The sequence below is a fragment of the Artibeus jamaicensis genome, unplaced genomic scaffold (assembly GCF_021234435.1).
Source record: "Artibeus jamaicensis isolate MK-2021 breed Jamaican fruit bat unplaced genomic scaffold, CSHL_Jam_final contig_548, whole genome shotgun sequence".
NCBI classification, from domain to species: Eukaryota; Metazoa; Chordata; class Mammalia; order Chiroptera; family Phyllostomidae; genus Artibeus; species Artibeus jamaicensis.
In genome coordinates this window covers 15481022-15500585 of record NW_026521883.1, presented here as the reverse complement: position 1 = coordinate 15500585, position 19564 = coordinate 15481022, and the positions used below count along the sequence as shown (strand labels likewise).

The 19564-nt window shown below is 35.3% G+C and overlaps 1 protein-coding gene across 13 annotated transcripts in view; it reads left to right on the top strand.

The window, feature by feature from the left end:
* The window catches only part of TCF12 (transcription factor 12), a 389260-nt gene that overhangs the window by 317657 nt on the left and 52039 nt on the right, over positions 1-19564 (top strand). For 2 of the 13 annotated variants that reach the window (XM_053670011.1, XM_037151081.2), the window contains exon 1: positions 16055-16346. The exons of 9 other annotated variants lie outside the window; for them this stretch is intronic. In XM_053670011.1, the coding sequence (XP_053525986.1) occupies positions 16278-16346 (69 nt within the window). In that variant the 5' untranslated portion in view covers positions 16055-16277. Of the gene's footprint in view, positions 1-16054; positions 16347-19564 lie in introns of those variants that run through there. 2 more of the 13 variants (XM_037151083.2, XM_037151082.2) reach the window with 2 other exon arrangements.

Here is a 19564-nt window from a genome sequence, read left to right as displayed (position 1 = left end):
AGACAAATACAACTTTCTGGTGCTGGTTAGAAGTACATAACTTAGAAAAGTACCATTTCAAAGATTACTGGCAGGAGGAAGAGAAGGTAAAGAGGGAATAGATGGTGACAGAAGGACACTTGACTTTAGGTGGTGAACATACAGTACAATATACAGATGATCTATTATAGAATTGTATGTTTGAAACCTATATAATTTTATTAACCAGTGTCACTTCAATAAATTTAATGATTTTTTTTCATTTTTTAAAGATTTTATTTATTTTTAGAGAGAGGGGAAAGGCCGGAAAGAGGGAAACATTAATGTGTGGTTGCCTCTCGTATGTCCTCCATTTTATCCATGAAAATAATTTGTTGAGCAGCAAGTAGAGTACTATCAAAGGGTATGTCCTGTAGAAGTCCCTAGGAAGCTAACAGAACAGTGTTCTAAACAATTATCATAGGCCTGTAAGACTAGCAAGAATCCTAGTGGTTACACAATAAATAGTATTTATTCACAGCACCACCTTCAGCAGAACTTCATGAATGAACCCTTCAGTTATTGAACATGAGTTGGAATAGGTTTTTGCTTAGTTTCTTTGGCAGAGAAGCATAGAGGGCACACCTACTGTAGGTACTTTATAGAGTTCTATTTCTGGCTGTTAGATAAGCTGTCTCTATTTGAAGATACCCAATCATTTGAAGATGACATAAAATTTCCAAAGTCGTCAGTTCTTTCTCTGACCTTACATGTCAGACTAGCAGAAAAATTTTAGTATGTAAAGGGGATGGTTTTAAAATTCATTCCAAGTTTATATTCAATTTGGTCACCAAATGACATTTTCTTCATAGTTTAATGAGAAGAAATAGCCACTGTTTATGCTGACAGTAACTACTGTTCAGAACAGTGTCAAAATTGTATTATTATAGATAATAGGCTTTTAATCCATAGTTACAAGATGTTCATTTTTGTGATAAGCCAGTAATGTGTTTGATCTCATTTCAAGTGAAAAAGCAGAAGGAAAAGTAACCAGTGAGTCTTCTGTATTCAGTTATTTGTACTGATATGATGTGGTTGTACAGTGATATTTATTTTCTGACCTCTATTTCTTTTTAAAGAAGAAAAAACATGCCTGAATTCCAGAGCTGGCTTTTAGGGTTTATTGAACTCTTCAGCTGTTGGTATTTCAACTCTTTGAGACTTCACAAACCAAATGTAGGATAAGACCCCGTGTGTGTGTGTGCGCGTGCGCAATTTGCATGGTTTTTGAAGGATATGTAGTTGAATTCTGTAAATGCTTTTGGAGATTAAGCCCAGTGTCTGGTGGTCAGCATCAGTAGAAACGTGAAGTTCATTTTGTTTTGTTTTTTGCCTCATACATTGAGGATTATTTTAAGTACAGTCATACCTTGGTGCTCATTGGTTTCAGAACTTGTCAAACCCTGTACTCTCTGCATTTTGACAAGAAAAAAGTTTCAGTACTCAGTGCTTACTCAGAACTCATCCCACTTGTAAGAGTCATGATGAAGCCCCATAAGAGAAAATGCTTCTTTGAGAAAATGCTTCATTGTTTGGTACTTGTTGGTTTCAGCACTCCTCATGAGTTCTGGAATGAATTAACAAGTACCCAGGTACCACTGTATAAGAAAGAAGGAATAAATTAAGAAATCTAAATTTTATCACTGTGGATGTTTAGGGTTTAGGATTTCATTCAAAGTTAGAAAAGACATTCACATCCTGAGTAATTTATTGACACTAAATATGCCATCACTGATATTCCCTTTGTTTAACCAGTAATAATTTTCCTTTGAAAAGTCATTTATTGTATTTGTATAATATCAAATTTTGAGGACTGTAATAAATGCTATATAGATTAAATTAATAATTTAGTCTTTTAAGCATTTTAAAAAACACTGCTAGTCCCAGGGCATACATTATTTAAATAATTTGACTCTGATATAAACAGCTTGACTATTATTTCTCATAGAACCCAATGCTAAAAGTTCCTAGTAGCTTGAGAATCAATTCCATCCTAAGTATGGTTGTGAAACAGAGTCTGTTGAAGTATGTGCCATGCCTTTCTCTAAACATAAAAGCTTCATATAAAACTTAGGAGAATATTTACTCCATGAATAAAAAATTCACCTTCTCTCTATAAATTTAAGTGAATACTTATGGTTCTTATTTAGGACCCTCTTTAGCTTTATGATGGCAAGTATTAAAAAATAATTAATATTTGCCCTGGCTGGTGTAGGTCAGTGGATTGAGTGCTTGCCTGTGAGGCAAAGGATTAATGGTTCAGTTCCCAGTCAGGACACACGCCTGTGCTGCAGGCCAAGTACCCAGGTGGGGGTGAACCAGAGGCAAGCAATTGATACTCCTCTCTGTCTCATCTCCTTTCCCCTGTCTCTGAAAATGAATAAGTAAAAATCTTTTTTTAAAAATTGCTAATATTTAATAATTAAGTAATAAAATTCACATGTGTTTGATCGTTTTTGAAGTATAAACATGACATTATCTGAAATCAGGTTATCAGTATCTTTTCCAATATCAAAGATACTTACAAGTTTCAAAAAATAATATGAGAATTGGAAACATTTTGCTACTAAAGTGGCTTCATTTAGTAGATTTCCAATGAGAAAAATGTGAATCCATTCTTTTAAAGTCAATGAATATATATATATATATATATATATATATATATTAATGCTCCTTGTGAATAAATAACTCCTTTAGGCTTTAGAGATTTAAAGCATGGACCCTGTACCCTGTCTTCAAGATTCATATAGTCAAAAGATAACTTTGACCTTTGGAAAGAAGTAACCTTTAAATATTTTCATGTTGTGTAATTGTTGCCCTCTGGGTATATACTGGAGAATCCAGAATATTCTTTTTGAATTAAAAGAATAAAAATAGATACTACAAAGCTATTTCATGTTTTCTTTAACAGGGAACATCATCTGTTAATAACTTCCTGCTTCATGCTGTACTTTCAGCTTCCTCCTACTCTGGCTCTTTAAGTCATCAAGAATATGTCAACTTGCTTTCTTTGTGTAAGAAGCTGAATTATTTGTCCTATGTTCCCTCTCACACATGCAGTTAACTTCTAGTTATACACAATAATAGGAGTAAATTTGCAAAAAATGGTAAATTATAGGTAATCCAGCTACTACTCTACAGTGCACTTAGTTGACCTAGTTACTGGAATAAAAATAACAGGATTCTCACATTGTTACCAAACAGCAATTGGGGTCCCATTGCCCGCCACCACCCTGTAGGCAAAATTCCAGAGACTGTTTTATTATTCAGCTGAGGCTGATAAAGGAAAGGGGTCTCTATTCAAAAGCAATCACTTAAGCCTATCAAGTCACAGCTTTAATCACTTAAACCTATCAATTAATGCTAAACTCTTAACAACTGAGTTTTTCTGTCTTTTTTGGTTATCTTATTTCTATAGGGTTAGTTTACATACAACGTAAGATACAAAAACTACACAATTTTAGAAGAATGGTAAGCTTCTGCCTCAGAACCTGTTCCCTGTAGAACAAACACCCAAAGGATAAACCTGCCTCCCTCTTGCCTGGCCAGCTTGGTCCTAGGCTGTGCCCAGAGTTCCTTCCCATCCAAAATGATGTCCATTGGGAAACACAGGCAGCCACAGCATGATCATCCAGGCATCCTCAGGAAGAAGAGCCTGTGAAACAGACAGAACCACCCCAGGAGCCAGAGAGCTCGCCCTCCTTTTATTTCCCTGTGCTCTGGAGGCATTCAGCTTCTTAGCCAATCCTGTCCTTTACTGCCTACCAGTGCCTTGGCAAACTCCTCCTACGGCCCCTCCCTATTTCTCCCCAGTGATCTGATCATTTCTCTGTATCCACATGAAAGGGTATGGAAAACCATTAACAGGAATACTTTCCCCAAAGGGAAAAAGATAGAGTTATGGTTTCAAAGTGAAACAGTAGTTATCTTCCCATACTGAATTTCTCTTACTAAAATTATCTTCAAGAATTTGATTGGTTGTCACTACCCATTGCTATCATCACTGTGGAAGTCCCATTATCTGGTTCCTGAATTATGGCAAAATCTTCCCAACAGCTCTTCCAGTTTTTTTCAGTCTTTTCTTTTTAACACAGGAGGGGTCTTTCAAAATCGTGAATCAGGTGATACCATTCTCCTGTTCAAAATCCTCCAGTAACATCTGTTATCATTGTAATCCCAAAATTCTTTAAGTGGCTTTCAAAACCCTTATCCATCACCTTTGTTACTTCACAGATTGTATCTTCCACTAATTACCCCTCTGGTCACACTGTCCTTTTTATTGCTCTTTAAAGATAGTGAGCACTCTCCTACCTCAGGGTCTTTGTATTTACTCTTTTCTCTGCCAGAGCACACCTCCCTTAGTAGTCACATAGCTAGTTTTCTCACATACTTTTCTCTTTAATGACATATCACTTCATTACTGGGAATCTTTTCTGACCATTCTATATGAAATGTCAATGATGCCCCCATCACTGCCTTCTTACTATATTTTTCTGTAACACTTATTACCATCAGATATACTGTAATTAGTTCACTCTTTGTCTCACCCAGGAGAAACTTGGTAAGGCAGGGATTTTATGTTGTTTTATTTACGGCACCTAGTTGCATAATAGATGGTCAGTGAATATTTGTTGAATAAATAAACAAACTCAAATGATTAACAATCAAGTCATAGCTCTTTTTGGCTCAGTTGATTCGGAGAAGATATTGGATTATCTAAAATCAGCATCGTTCAGGGAGAACTATAGTATATATTAACCACCTATATTATAAAACAGTTAACATGCTTAAACTTTGTAAAAGCATTTTAGGAAGGAAAAAAAGCTCCAATTTTTCATCAGAAAAGTGAAAATCTTTATTTTTAAGATTTTATGAATTTGTCTTTAGAGGGGAATGGAGTATGGTTGCATCTCATGTGTCCCCTGCTGGGAACTGGCCCGCAGCCGAGGCATGTGCCCTGACTGGGAATCAAACCGCAGTTGTTTGGCCCGCAGGCCTGCACTCAATCCACTGAGCTACACCAGCCAGGGCAGAAAAGTGGAAATCTTTTCAGTGGCAAAGACCACTGAAATTCTCTCTCCCTGGTGCTCTGGCTTGGTTGGTTGCAGTGTCATCGCAAATACCCAAAGGTTCAGTCCCCCTTGGCAGCACATTTAGGAGACAGCAGTTGATGTTTCTCTCTCATGTTCATATTCCTCTCTCTCTCTTCCTCTGTAAAAGCAATAAACACATCCTTGGGTGAAGGCAAAAAAAAAAAAGATCACTGAAATTCTTTTTTTACATTGGTAATAGTCTCACCCTCAGATATATACATTAGAACTGGGAAGACCTATATTTGGTTTTCCATGTAAAGTTTTATCATTTGATAACTGTTCTTACATTCAGATGATCTTTGTTTTAGTTTTAAGAGTAGTAACACAGTTTGAACTTTTTTTTTATAGATCAGTCATTTCAGTCTGTAATAAGCAGTGTTAGGGTAACAGGTGTCAAGATCACGTGCCTGTAAAGGTATCTGCTTTTCACCCTTTCCTATCCTATTGTAACCTGTAAACTTATTACAGCCACCTTTGTTTATAATCTGCTTAACCATCTCTTTTACTGATTTACTAAATTCTCCAGTCTAAACACAAACATGTAGGGCCAGCTTCTTTACTACAAAATAGTGCAGGAGTCATACTCTACTTAATGAAGATGGGCTCCCTATTGACTCATTAACTTCTTGTTGTTTGCTAAAAGTATAACAAATGATTAAAAGCATAATCATCTCTGTAGTTGCTCACATGTTTATTTGAAGGGCATGGCCAAAATTCTTTCATTTTCCAGATGATACTATGTTAAACATAAAATGTTTGATTTGTAGATCAAATTATACATTAGTGAGAAAAATTGTTATGAAACTAATTGAATAGTGACAAAGTTCAGTAAGAGTTGTTACCTACTGGTAAGATGTCAAATTTTCCCTCTCTCTTTCTCTTTTCCCCCCTGCTATTCTGTTTGAGTCACTAGAAAGATTGTTTAAAAGGTGTTGACTTTAAATAAAAATATTAATTAGGTAATGAAATTACATTACTAACACCTTATAAAAATACTTCATTTGCTAGCATAAATGTTACTAGCATATAAAGCATTTGGACTCAGCTTAGAACTGAGAAGATGCAGCTATGTGTTTGGATTCCCTTTTTTTTTTTAATTTTATTTAGTTATTTTTCAAGTACAGTTTTTTTTGTCTATTTTTCCCATCCCAGCCTCCCCCGCCCCATGCTCCCCACCTCCCTCCCATTTCCACCCCCCTTAGTTCTCATCCCTGTGTCCTTCCTATTTGTTCCTCCAAATCCCTCCCCCTTTTTCCCCTTAACTTCTCTTCCCTCTGGTCGCTGTCCCCTTGTTCTCTATTTCAGTGTCTTTGTGGGTTTTTTTTCTGCTTGCTTGTTTGTTTTGCTGTTTAGCTTCCTGTTAAAGGTGAGATCTTATGGTATTTGTCTTTCAACACCTAGCCTATTTCACTCAGCATAATGCTTTCCAGTTCCATCCATGTTGTTGCAAAGGGTAGTAGCTACTTCTTTCTCTCTGCTGCATAGAATTCCATTGTGTATATGTACCACAATTTTTTGATCCATTCATTTACTGAGGGGCACCTAGGTTGCTTCCAACTCTTGGCTATTGTAAATTGAATGGATTCCCTTTTGTGTCAGCCTCTCATGTGAGGCTTTAGGCTTTTAATTATGCCACTTGCAGAGATGATTATAAAAGTATAGAGTTTAAGACTGGTTAGACACTAAGTATTATCTATGCCAGTAAGTCACAGCCTGGGTCTTCAAAAATAGTAATCTGACAAGATGTAAAATATTTCAGAATACCTAATAAATTGTGTAGTTTACTGAAATAAAAATATCCATGCTAGTTAAAACAACAAATTGCTCGTATTAGAATTATTTCAGCTCACCATGGCAATGCTTCATTTTCCTTTAATCAGAAGATCTAAATGGAAGTTACATGGCCTTGTGTTTTCTTTTTTTAAACCAGGGAAAAGTTCATTAGAACTCAATAAAAATGAGTTTGGAAGACCAAAATCTTTCAAAATAGGAATTCAGTATTTTGGGGTTGAGTAGATAATAAAAGGTTTTATTGATGGTGAAATGTTTAGGAAATCTTTGGCCTAGTTTAGTGCTGCATTTTGCAGAAATGGATACTTACTTACACTCAGGGAAATTCAAGACCTAGCCTAAACTCTCATATCTCCTAAGAGGTGCAGCTAAAACCTGGGTTCCTCTCTCCTGATTCCATGTCCAGTGCTCTTTTTCATCATATAGTATGACATCACAATGTCTGGAACCTGAGCAGAGCAGCCTGTCTTATGCTACAGAGTACTAATGAGTGGTATAAAGAATACTTATGCCCTACTGTGTGTAGATGTGTTATAGAAACATAAAACAAGTAGATTCGTTTTTTTCAGAGATTTGTGTCAGTTTCCCAGTATTTCTGGGAGGGGACACTTATTGTTTGGGTGGTATATTGTCTTTATTAGTGAAGCATACCAAACACTAGTCACACTTTCTTTGGCCTTGTTCTATATTGAACTGACACCACCTCCCATCTCCTCCCTGCCTATTATACCCTCCTGTAGATGTATTATACCCTCCCATAGATGTGTTACCCTCCCTGCCTATTATACTCCTCCCTGCCTATTATACCCTCCAGTAGATGTGTTTTCATTTCACAATGAAATATTTGACTTTTGTTGAGAGTGGTCACTAGAATTAGTAGTAAGAAACCATACTTTTTAAGATACTGTAGTTCTTTTTGTAAATAAATTCAGAAACTGCATGATTTATTTCTTCTAGTGAGTATAGCTAAAATTAAATGTGGTTTGTTACTTGATTGTTAAAAATATGAGGGTGATTAAGTAGATTCTTGTTATTTAATTAATGAGAGGTATGAAGTATTAAAAAAAGCCACTATAAGAATTTTTAATGAAACAAAACACAGATTGGGGGCCAGAAATTATGTTTTTTAGCTATTCAGATTACAAATTCTTACATCTGTTTTTTTTAATAGACTAGAATATCTTGGTGCTGCTTTATTTCTCATAAATTGAGAGAATCTGGCTCTTTTCAGCTCAGAGGAAAATAATGTACACAGGTCAGAAAAAGAAACAAAAAGATGGGTGGCACTTTTCTTAGGGGAGAACTAACTCAACCCAAGACCAAATTGTGTACCTACTGCAGATGATTTTTAAAAATAGACTTTTTTGCTTACAGTTTTCTTTTGTTTGTAGGTTGCTTAATAAAGTCAAGAGTGAAAATCTTTGTCTGGTCTTGGAAGCTCTTTTACTGAGGACTTTTAAAACCTAGGCAACAGCAACCTGTTGTTGTTGTTGTTTTACTTTCAAACACACCATTAGGTAGTCCTGTGATTATGAGCCATCTGCAGGAAAATTATCAAGTTGCAATATAATGATTCTCTTAACATATTATTTCAAGTGGTAAATTAGAAGTGACAAACTGCAATTCATGTGGGAAATGAAAGGGACAGCCAAGAGGCACAGGAATTACTAGGGAAAAAGGATACCCCCTCATTAATATTTCAAAGAAAACATGCAGTTTGCTTCAGGTTTTACATATTCTCAGGAATTACAGTTTTGTCTTGTTTGAAGGGTTGTCTAATGGTTGCCTATTAGAAGTTTTGTATGATCTGTCAATCCTGTTAGTGTTGATGTCACAGGGATGCTATTTATTTACCCCAGAAAGAGATTTATTTGCTTTCTCCTCCGGGAGGTATGGCTGTTTTACCCATCCTCATTATAGTCATATGGTTGTCAAAAGGAAGTTAAACAAGTATTCTTTTGCCCTATAAATGCAATTTATGTAACTTATTGTTTCCATTGGCTATGCAGATAGGTGTTTTCTAATTTGTTAATCATCAAGCATTTCTAAACTCAATTAGAGATTTTTGTAAACAGATAATAAGAAATCTGATATTCTATGTTTGAGAATGGTGATGTGATTTGTGAACTATAGCATGTGTTTTTCTTTTGCTCTGAGAAGTGTATGTTACGTGTACATTGATGCTCCTCATTTCTTTTTTAAATATATTTTATTGATTATGCTCTTACAGTTGTCCCATTTTTTTTCCTCTTTATTCCTCTCCACCTTGTATCCCCCTTCCCACTGGCATTCATACCTGTTAGTTCATGTCTATGGGTCGTATATGTAAGTTTTTTGGCTTCTCTGTTTCCCATACTATTCTTAACCTCCCCCTGTCTATCTTGTACCTATCAGTTATGTTTATTCCCTGTACCTTTTCCCCCATTCTCCTCCTACCCCCTCCCCACTGATAACACTCCATATGATCTCTCTTTCTGTGGTTCTGTTCCTATTCTAGTTGTTTGCTTAGTTTTTTTGTTGCTTGTTTGTTTTTTGTTGGGATTTTTTGTTTGTTTTTTTAGGTTCAGCTGTTGGTAATTGCGAGTTTGTTGTCACTTCACTGTTCATAGTTTTGATCTTCTTTTTCTTAGATAAGTTCCTTTAACATTTCATATAATAAGGGCTTGGTGATGATGATGAACTCCTTTAACTTGACCTTATCTGGGAAGCACTTATCTGCCCTTCCATTCTAAATGATAGCTTTGCGGGATAGAGTAATCTTGGATGTAGGTCCTTGCTTTTCATGACTTCAAATACTTCTTTCCAGCAAGGTTTCTTTTGAGAAAGCAGCTGATAGCCTTATGGGAACTCCTTTGTGGGTAACTGTCTCCTTTTCTATTGCTGCCTTTTTTTTAACATTTTATTTATTTTTTAGAGAGGGCAAGGGAGGAAGAGAGGGAGAGAAACAGCAATGTGTGGTTGCTACCTGTGTGCCCCACACTGGGGACCTGACCTGCAACCCAGACATGTGCCCTGACTGTGAATTGAACTGGTGACCCTTTGATTCTCAGGCCAGCACTCAATCCACTGAGCCACACTAGCCAGGGCTTCTTGCTGCTTTTAAGATTCTCTCCTTCTCTTTAATCTTGGGTAACTTAATAATGATGTGCCTTGGTGTGTTCCTCCTTGGGTCCAACATCTTTGGGACTCTCTGGGCTTCCTGCACTTCCTAGAAGTCTATTTCCTTTGCCAGACCGGAGAAGTTCTCCTTCATTATTTTTTCAAATAAGCTTTCAATTTCTTCCTCTTCCTCTTCTCCTTCTGGCACCCCTATAATTTGGATATTGGAATGTTTACAGTTCTCCTGGAGCTTCCTAAGCCTCTCCTCATTTTTCTGAATTCTTGTTTTGGCATACTGCCCTGGTTGAATGTTTATTTCTTCCTTCTGCTCCAAACCGTTGATTTGAGTCCCAGTTTCCTTCTAGTTGTTGTTGGTTCTCTATATATTTTGCTTTATTTCACTTTGCATAGCCTTCCTTCACTTTTCCTCTGTTTTGTGACCATACTCAACCAATTCTTTGAGCATCCTGATTACCAGTGCTTTGAATTCTGCATCTGATAGGTTGGCTGTCTTTTCATCACTAAGTTCTATTTTTGGAGCTTTCATCTGTTCTTTCATTAGGACCATATTTTTTTGTCTGGTGCAGCTGTTTATGTTATAAGGGGGCGGAGCCTTAAGTATTCACCAGGGTGGGGCAACCCTCTTTGCTACATAGTGCTGTCTGTGGGGGAGGGGCCAGGGAGGGAATAATGCTGCTTGCTTGGCTCTCTTTGCTTTCAGTCACTTCCTCCACTTCCCTCAAGCAAATTGGGCCTTTCTGGTGTTGATTCCCTGGGTAGGTGGCCTTGTGTACATTTTAGGACCCTGTGAGTCTCTCCAGTGATCTCTCCTGTGAGGCTAGAAGTTTCTCCTGCTACCACAACCCTGACAGATTTTTACAGCTAGAGGTTTTGAGGCTCTATTTCCTTGCACTGGAACCCTGGGTTGCTCAGTCTGTCTCACTCCCCAGTTGTTCCTCCCGGTTTATCTACACGAAAATGTGAGACTGCCTGGTCCACCAGCTGCAACCTCATCTGCCCAGTCATCCAGCTGCTGCCTTGCCATGAGTCCTCTCTGCCCCAGCAGCTCTTTCCCTCCTACCAGTCTGGATGAATGTTTCTTCTTTAACTCCTTGGTTGTCGGATTTCCATACAGTTTGAATTTTTGGCATTTCTGGTTACTGTTTGTTTTTAAATCTGTTGTCCTTCTTTTGGTTGTGGGAGGAGGCAAAGTATATATACCTATGCCTCCCATCTTGGCCAGAAGTCTGATGCTCCTCATTTTTAACCAGTATTGAAAATAAGTTGTATACCAGTATTCAGACCAATCTGTATCATTCAGTATAACTCTGATGATTGGTTTGACTAAGATTTAGGTACTCACAAATAAGGCATAATTGGAACACTTTTTTTCAGAGTATCACCTGATACTCTGAAGGTCGCAAAATCAGGTCTTTGATCTCTAATATTTTCATACATTGAAAAGACAGTACTCGGGAGCCTTTTTACTGATTGTTTCATATCAGCAAGATGAATGATATTGTTGAATTAGATGGTGTAATATATGATTTCGGGTCAAAACATCTTTAAATAATATGCATTGAATGTTATTCTATTGGTTTCAAAGAGATGCCAGTCTTTCACTAGAATTATTTTAGTTATTTTACTAGAATTTTATATTATTTTTATGTGTATAAGTAAATTTTCTAAATTGTGAGAATATTGAAAAAAGACCAGAAGACCAACTTTATGAACACTTAGGAATGACTTTTTTTTATACAAAGCAGCATATACTAGAAAAGTCTGCAATTTTTTTTAGATCTAAAACATGGAATTTTGGTGTCTGATTTAGTTAGGCTAAATAACGAACTGCTGCACATTTAGGAGACAGCATGCACTCACAAGTCATCTCTCTACAAGCTAAGTAAGAGGAGGCAATGAGAAGGGTCTTTTGCTTTGAACCTGCCCATTTATTTTATTTATTTTTTTGCTTGTCATCCTCTTAAACCTGTCCTCACCCCCACCTATTTTGCAGCCAGTCATTTATTACTTACTGAATTTCACACTTTAGGAAAATACAGAGTTCCTTTGTGGAATTATTTACATGTGAACTTTGTTTCGTGTCTTTTATCACCCTTCAGGTTTCCTTTTGAATTGATTCACTTAGAATTAATGTTGAAACTTGCCATGAGGAAACTTATGAGCAAGGTTTAGATTTTTTTTTCCCCCAACTAGATCTTCAGGCCTTTTGGGATACCATAATGTTGCCTGCTTGTTTTATAAAATATATACATAGATTAACCACTGACTGGCCTTAATTAATCAATCAATCAATTAATTAATTCAAGGTATGTAATTCAGTTAAATTAAAAATGTTTTGAAAACTTTTAAAGTCTTTTTAAATTTTATTCATTTATCTTTAGAGGGGAAGGGAAGGAGAGAGGGAGAGAAATATCAATGTATGGTTGCCTCTCATGCGTCCCCTGCTGGGAACTGGCCTGCAACCCAGGCATGTGCCCTGACTGGGAATGGAACTGAGATCCCCTTAGTTCGCAGGCCTGCACTCAATCCACTGAGCTACACCAGCCAGGGCTGAAAACTTTTAAAGTTTTAGATAACCCTGGAAATATTCTTGTTTTTAAAAACAAGTATGAGAGTTACAGTGATCCAAATATCAGGGGTAAAGAAGAGCTACTAAAATAGATTAAAATACTTCATGGTTAATCCAAAGAAATAGTGCATAGCTTTCCAAGGAAGATCTGCCAACCTCCTACTCAACAGAAAAATAAGGAAAAGGGAAATTTTTGAATGGGGACCTGGAATGTAAACTGAAGTAGCCAGAAAGTCCCTACCTAGTAGACTTTTTGAAAATATCTTTTCTAAATCTTTAGTAAAGAGGTAAATTGCTTAGGCAAACCACTTTATAGCATTTTCTTGTCTAGCTTAGGTCTGTGCTTGATGACTTTTAGAATGGCAGTAAACATCACATCCTGAACCATTGAAGAGGGTAAGCACATTTGAAAATCCATGAAATGCAATAATCCTCAAACCAGGAATTATTTTCCTAATAAAAGATGGGTGGCTCTTAATCATATTTTTTCCAGGATTTTTTGACATTTTTATTAATCCCATTGCCCATGTTTGCAGTATATCCATTTGGCTATGAAATTTGGGGTTTTCTTGGGGGAGGGTTGTTTTTTGTTTTGGGGGGGGTTTTAGATTTTGGACTAGGTAATATGACTGTTGAGTTAGATAATATAATTTCAGAATAACACGAATGATTAGGTAGAATTGTGGGTAGAAACAATCAATTCAGGATAGAAAGTGTATGACAGTTCAGAGCTCCTGTACAGAGTACATGTCTGTCTGAAGTCAGGTTTAAAAAGTGGCCCTGTCTCCAGCTGACTCATTTTGTCAGATGGAGTCATAGGATTAACCCTTGACATGTTCCTTTAAAAAAGAAAGGCAAAGATTAAACAACTGCCTTTACTAGAGCAACATTTGATCTGTCCGTATGCATTTTTTTCTTGTAATATGATTCTCCTTAAGAAAAAAAATTGTGCTGCAGCTGCTACATAGATTAAATTAAATTTTTTCAAAAAATATTCTTGAGGAAGAGAAAAAAGGACTTTATCATAGAATGTAATTTGTAATTGTGATAAAGAAAATGACTGTCTGCACCAACCAGTTTTAGTTTCTTTTGGATAAGGCAACTTCGAAAAGATATTTTGAAGCAATAAACTTAAAAAGCTTTACCATAATGTGCAAGTAGAATATGAAAACATTTTATTTAGATTACCACCAGTTTTCTGTGATTATTGTTCTCTTTTTGAGGAATGAGTTTAATGTCATATATGTAGATTTACCTAATCACCACCACCAGCATACACTCTTAGTGAGCTGTGTATACCTAGTGAATGTATTATGTATTGGAGAAGAAGGGTCTTAAATACACATGTATAGATTTTGTATCTGTGTTTTTGAGAGGAGGAATGAAGAGTAGAAACAAAAGCTTTTAATTACTTACTCAACTCTGTTTAAAAACTACCATACTTCACATTCAGGTTTAATAGCAAATCTTACCTTGTTGCTTAATAAACTGCTTTAGAATAGTAAAAGATTATGCTTTCTGACTTTACTCTGAATTTCTTTTTTACTTAAATATTTGATTATTTCTTTCAGAATAATATAGTTGCCTCTACAATAAATAACTAATGATGAAGTACTGAAAATTTTTTTTGTGCTTTTAATAGCCAAGATTGCATAGTTGGAGTTTAATTATGCTTTTGTTTTATCAGACAACATTGTATACTCTCTCACTTTTCTGGCACGCTCCAGAGAAATGAGCCTAACTCCTGTAGGGTTTGTGGTTTTTTTTTTTGAACCAATATGTAAAAGTTTTCTCAGGTCGGAATAATGGTTGTAGGAAGAAATTGTCAGTGTTTTGTGGCTCTCTCATCCCCCATCCTAACTGTTTCTGTTCAAAAGTAAAGATTTTTAAATAATTTTAATCATTGGGAGAAAAAACAAAATGTCATTTCAGATGGTTGATTTTTATTTTTTTTAAGAGTAGATATTCTGTTAGAGAAAGACTGTGTCTATGAAAGACTAAAATTTACTTGAATGGTTTTAAGGCATGGCATTGTTAATTGTAAATCAAAGCTTTTTACACAGTTCTCTAAGGATTGAAATGGGTCTTTGTGGCCTCTCAGGAGGGAGGAAGTTACAAACCACTTTGCAGACTGGCATTTTAATAGTCTGCTGTACAGTGATGTTCTTTTGCAGCTGCTGCTTAGCCTTTTCTATATCTGGAGAGTGTGGGGAGATTTTATTGTTACTCTGATAGCATCAGCTTTTAAAACATTGTGAAGTTAGCTGGCCTTATTGTCTGATTTAGTTTTATTACTATAATTTGACCAATATGTTTCACAAGAATGAGGGGGAGATCCCTTATAGAAAATTTCTAAGAGTTGTTCTGTTTCATCAAAGGTATCTTTAAAAAAAAAAGTAATGTGCCCCTTTTTGCTGCCTGTGAGCTCTTCTCTGATTAACACTCTTGTATTAGAACCTGACAAGGCACAGGGAGAAGAGATAGTACAGAGAGGTTTTGATGGGGGTACATCAGAGAAAAGTTGCTGTTCTATTTTTTGTCCACATCAAAAAAAATTGAGAATGTTTTTAAATAACAAAATGTTTTTGTGTGTGAGAAATATATATTTGCAGACAATGTCTAAAACCCCTTGACTTCTAAATAAAATGAATTGTCTAAAATCTGTCAGGTTCCCACACTAATTATTTTCTTTTTTGATAAATTTAAGCATTAACATCAAAATATGAATATATAAAATATTCCATATAAACAATAATGGATTTAGAGGCAGAAAACCTTTTTTAGGTTATTAGCCAGACTGTACCTTTTGCCTGTTATCCATACAGGCTTTTCATACTCTTTTATAAGGGAATACAAAAAACCTTGTTTGTTTTTTCTATTTAATTACTGAGTTACTTAATATATGTTAGATGTTCTAGAAGAGTACAGTCCATATTGATGTTATGAATAAGGATTTTAAGGATATTTATAACTGAATATCTGTTTTTTTGGACTGAACATTTTCATGAAATATGTTCCTTTTTTAAATATGATTTTTATAATTTTAAAGAATCATTTTTTATTCCATCTAGTTAAGAGGTACTTACATGACATGTCCTCTTTCTCCAGGAAGTGATTTTGTACAAGGCTTAACTGCCCAGATCCTTCTTGTTACACATGATCCAGTGTTTCCAATTCCTGATTGCTTGATCTCGTGTTTATCAAAGTTGGAAGCAACTTTAGACCATGCCAGATGGCAGTGTTGCTAGAGGTGTGGCAAGCTAGGTTTCCCGGCCACAAGTGCTCTAATTTAATTAAAACTAAAAACAGATTAGCAGATCTCTTAGTTTGCCTTTCTTTGAAATAAATAATCTCATATATATGACAAAATTAATAATTCCTTGGGATATTTATGTTTTATTATTTAGCATGTGTAAGTGACTTGTATTTTTTAATACCTTGGGGTTTGCCTTATTCGCATCCCCCACAATGCAAGGACTTAAAAAGAAATTGAAAGAGGTTACTTACAGCATAAACCCTCCCTCTCTGCTCTGTGAGTTGGTTCAGTCCTGTTTTGCATAAGTTCCTTTTGAGTAGATCCATGTGTGGATGCATAGTGCTGAAGACTTATCTCTGGCTGTGTGGATGTCTGTCTTGGAGAGAAGCAGTGTGCATTAGCTGCAAACAGGAACATTTTCAAAATCAACATGTATTGTGCTTATCCTGTTCCTGGAATGGGCAGCAATTCTTTGATGTATTACTACAATGGGAAAACGGTAAGTCTTTTTTCTTTGTTCGTATAGCTGACTGGTTTAATGAAAAGCAATGTAAATTAAATTGCTTTTTACTAAAATCTGTGAGGTTTTGTTTGATCATTTTCTGTGATACATTTAGATTGTGTATTTCTTTGTAAGTAGTGTCAATAAAGTTGTATCTTCAACACAGTTCGTCAGTAGTTGTTGACTTTTATTTTTAAAATAGTATATAGAAAATAAACTTGAATTTGTGAGTTATTTTTTAATGCCTGATTACTAGTAATGAGCTTGAAAATACCTTTGTTTTAATGTTTGTAAATGTATAATCTATATATAAAGTACACACACATACATAGTATGAGAGGATTATATCATTCTTTTTAGATGAAGGCAGAGATGAAAGTCATATTGGATATTCATAAAAATAACAAGTATGAAGCTCTGGGAATGATTAGGGAAGCAGTCAGCTAGTGAGGGCCGTATTTCCTGTTTGGAGTTTCAGGTCCAGAGCCTGACTTTACTGGTATACCATCTGTTTCCAATCAAACTAGAATTTTGACCCTGTACAGATTAATAAAGTAAATCAGTATTTTTAAAGAATGCATTTATACATTTCCTAAAGAATGTATTTCTGATCAATTTACAGCACATGATTAGATGTTTTAAAATAATACCTTTCTGTGTTGCTTAGTAAGACTTTTCTACTTTCATTACTTAGTATTAATTATCAGTGTGCTTCTGCAAAAATATCTTCTGCAAAAATATCTAAAAAGAAAGTAAACTTCTCTGACAAGGGGTATAGGAGGGAGTTATCTTTGTAAGATATTTGTTAAACATTATAAAAACGTTATACTAGTGAATTAACAGTCTTGGGTTTATGTCAGAAATTACGTATTTTTCTTCTCAATCATTCCCCAAGAAAGTTTTCCCTCGGGTGTTTTATTATTTACTTAGTGATATTTGAGGGTTGGGGCATAAGGAGTGGAAGCATTTTTAATATTAATGTTTGAAGTTATAAAGAAAATTTAATCACATTTCCTAAAATAGGTATAAAATCCAGATACGTTTGTGTCTACCCTTCTTACCACTTGAATGTTTAAAGTAGCATACATGGTGGGGCAAAAGTAGATTAATACAATAATTAATAAATAATAATGCAGGGTTAAACTTTTGCATACTCGCAGCTTTAAGCCTACTTTTGCCCCATCCTGGATGTTTCTAAGGAGGGTATGAGGGTCTGTGAGAACTAATGAAAGCATTTCTTCATTCCCCGATTACTTTGGTAAGGCCTCTTTGGACTGTTAGTATTTGGTTAACTTCTGGTTAAGATTTCTTAATATATGACAATCAAGCCAAACTATCATTAAACTCATTAAAAAGTATATGTTTCACTGCCTGCATAAGTAGAGCTTTATTAGAATGTAAGAAGGAGATTTATTTAAATGGGTAATATAAGTGAAATTACTTGATCTATGCAGTTTTCTCTTCCCAGCTGTCTTTCAAATGTGAAAATATTTTATGTCCAATTTTAAGTAAAATAGTTTGTTTAAAGGTGGTGTGTGTGTGTGTGTGTGTGTGTGTGTGTGTGTGTGTGTGTTCAGTAAAATTAATTATACAGGACCCCTGAAGCAAAGAGACTATAACTCAAATTAACTTTAGATTTTATTCTTTCAAGAGCACAGATCACTCTATTACAACATTTCTCTTTGTTCTACATTGCAAGGGTGGGGGGGGCGGGCAACAGCTTTGATCATATTAAGTATTTCCAGGCTTAGTGTAGATGACAGAGCTGGTACGGTAGAGAAGTACAGCCTGAAAATTGATAGCCTGTGCCTGATATAGGTCAGAGTTGACTTATGTTCCTGAAAAATGCATAAAGAGGTGATATATTTATTGTCTTAGTCTTCTGTATCAAAAGGCCCTGGTTTTATATGTATTTTCTTATATACATTGTATTTTTACCACTTCTATCTAGTTTTTTACTATTACTCTCTTCAATAAGGAAATCATGTGGTATGTAGGTATATCTCAGTCTTAGTATATATTAGGAAATATCTCCCCGTTGATGCTTTCTAATAACAACTGTCACTTTAAATTAATATTTCTGGACTCTAAGTGAAGTATACTTCTCCATTTGAGTTGTGGAATTTTTATATAATTCTCATAGTGAACATGTTAAAGTTGAGCCTCTTTCTGATTCCATTTTGTCAATTTATTTTAAGATGATAGGACAGATTAATAGTTTGAAATGCTGGTAAATTCACATTGATTTTATTTTTATGATCCCCTCACAGGTATTTGAGAGAGCAAGAAATCCGGAGTGGTACTGGTCTTAAACAAAAATGCTCCCCCCTCTTTTTTGTTTTTATTTTTAAATTTCCAAGTTGATTCCATATATTTTTACTATGTTTTGGCTATTAATAAGAATGACAAACTGTAGGAAAAACCTCTAACCACAGAATAGCTTTTCATATGTTATTATTTAAGATTATGTGGCTATATTTTATTATTGGAATATAACAGGCTCAGACATTTAACATGCAGAAGAGAAAATCCAAAAATGTTAACCCTTTTTTTCCTCCACTATTTGAAAAGTGAAAGGGTTAATGTTCTATATTATACATAGCTTTAGTGTAGCTGTATTCTGTGCCATACTATAAGATAGTAATATGTGTTTATGATAGAGGATGTAAACCATTTAAATATTACCTATTTTTTGAGATTTAAAAAAGGAATAAAAATAAAAATAGCAAGGGATAATGGGTTTCTGAAGTTCCTTATAAATAAGGAATTTACCCTGCATTTAGTATTCTCATTGACATGACTAAACTATGTCCTTTATGCAGAAAGTTAGAATGTTTTAGAGGTAAAGGAAGGAAAGTTTTGGGAGGAGAGGATTCCTCACGTTTTCTTCACCTTGAGGAGTGGAGTTTCAGCCTTCCTCTGACTTGATCAGCCTCCATTTTCTAGGCCTTGAACTGAAGATGCTGCAAAATATTTCAGGTATAAAAATTGCAGCAAAAATGGACATGATGTTCTTTTAATTGTATCAGGGGATTATTTTTTTTATTAGAGCCAACACAGAAATCCAAGTTTAAAGCTCAAGCTTAAAAACACATTTTGAATATTGAGCTTCTTTATTTTGGAATCTGGGAAAGATGAGACAGGAACAAATATGATTGGTTATAAGGCCTGCTCTGTGTCAGGAGCTATGTTGGGGACTTTATGTTTACCTCATT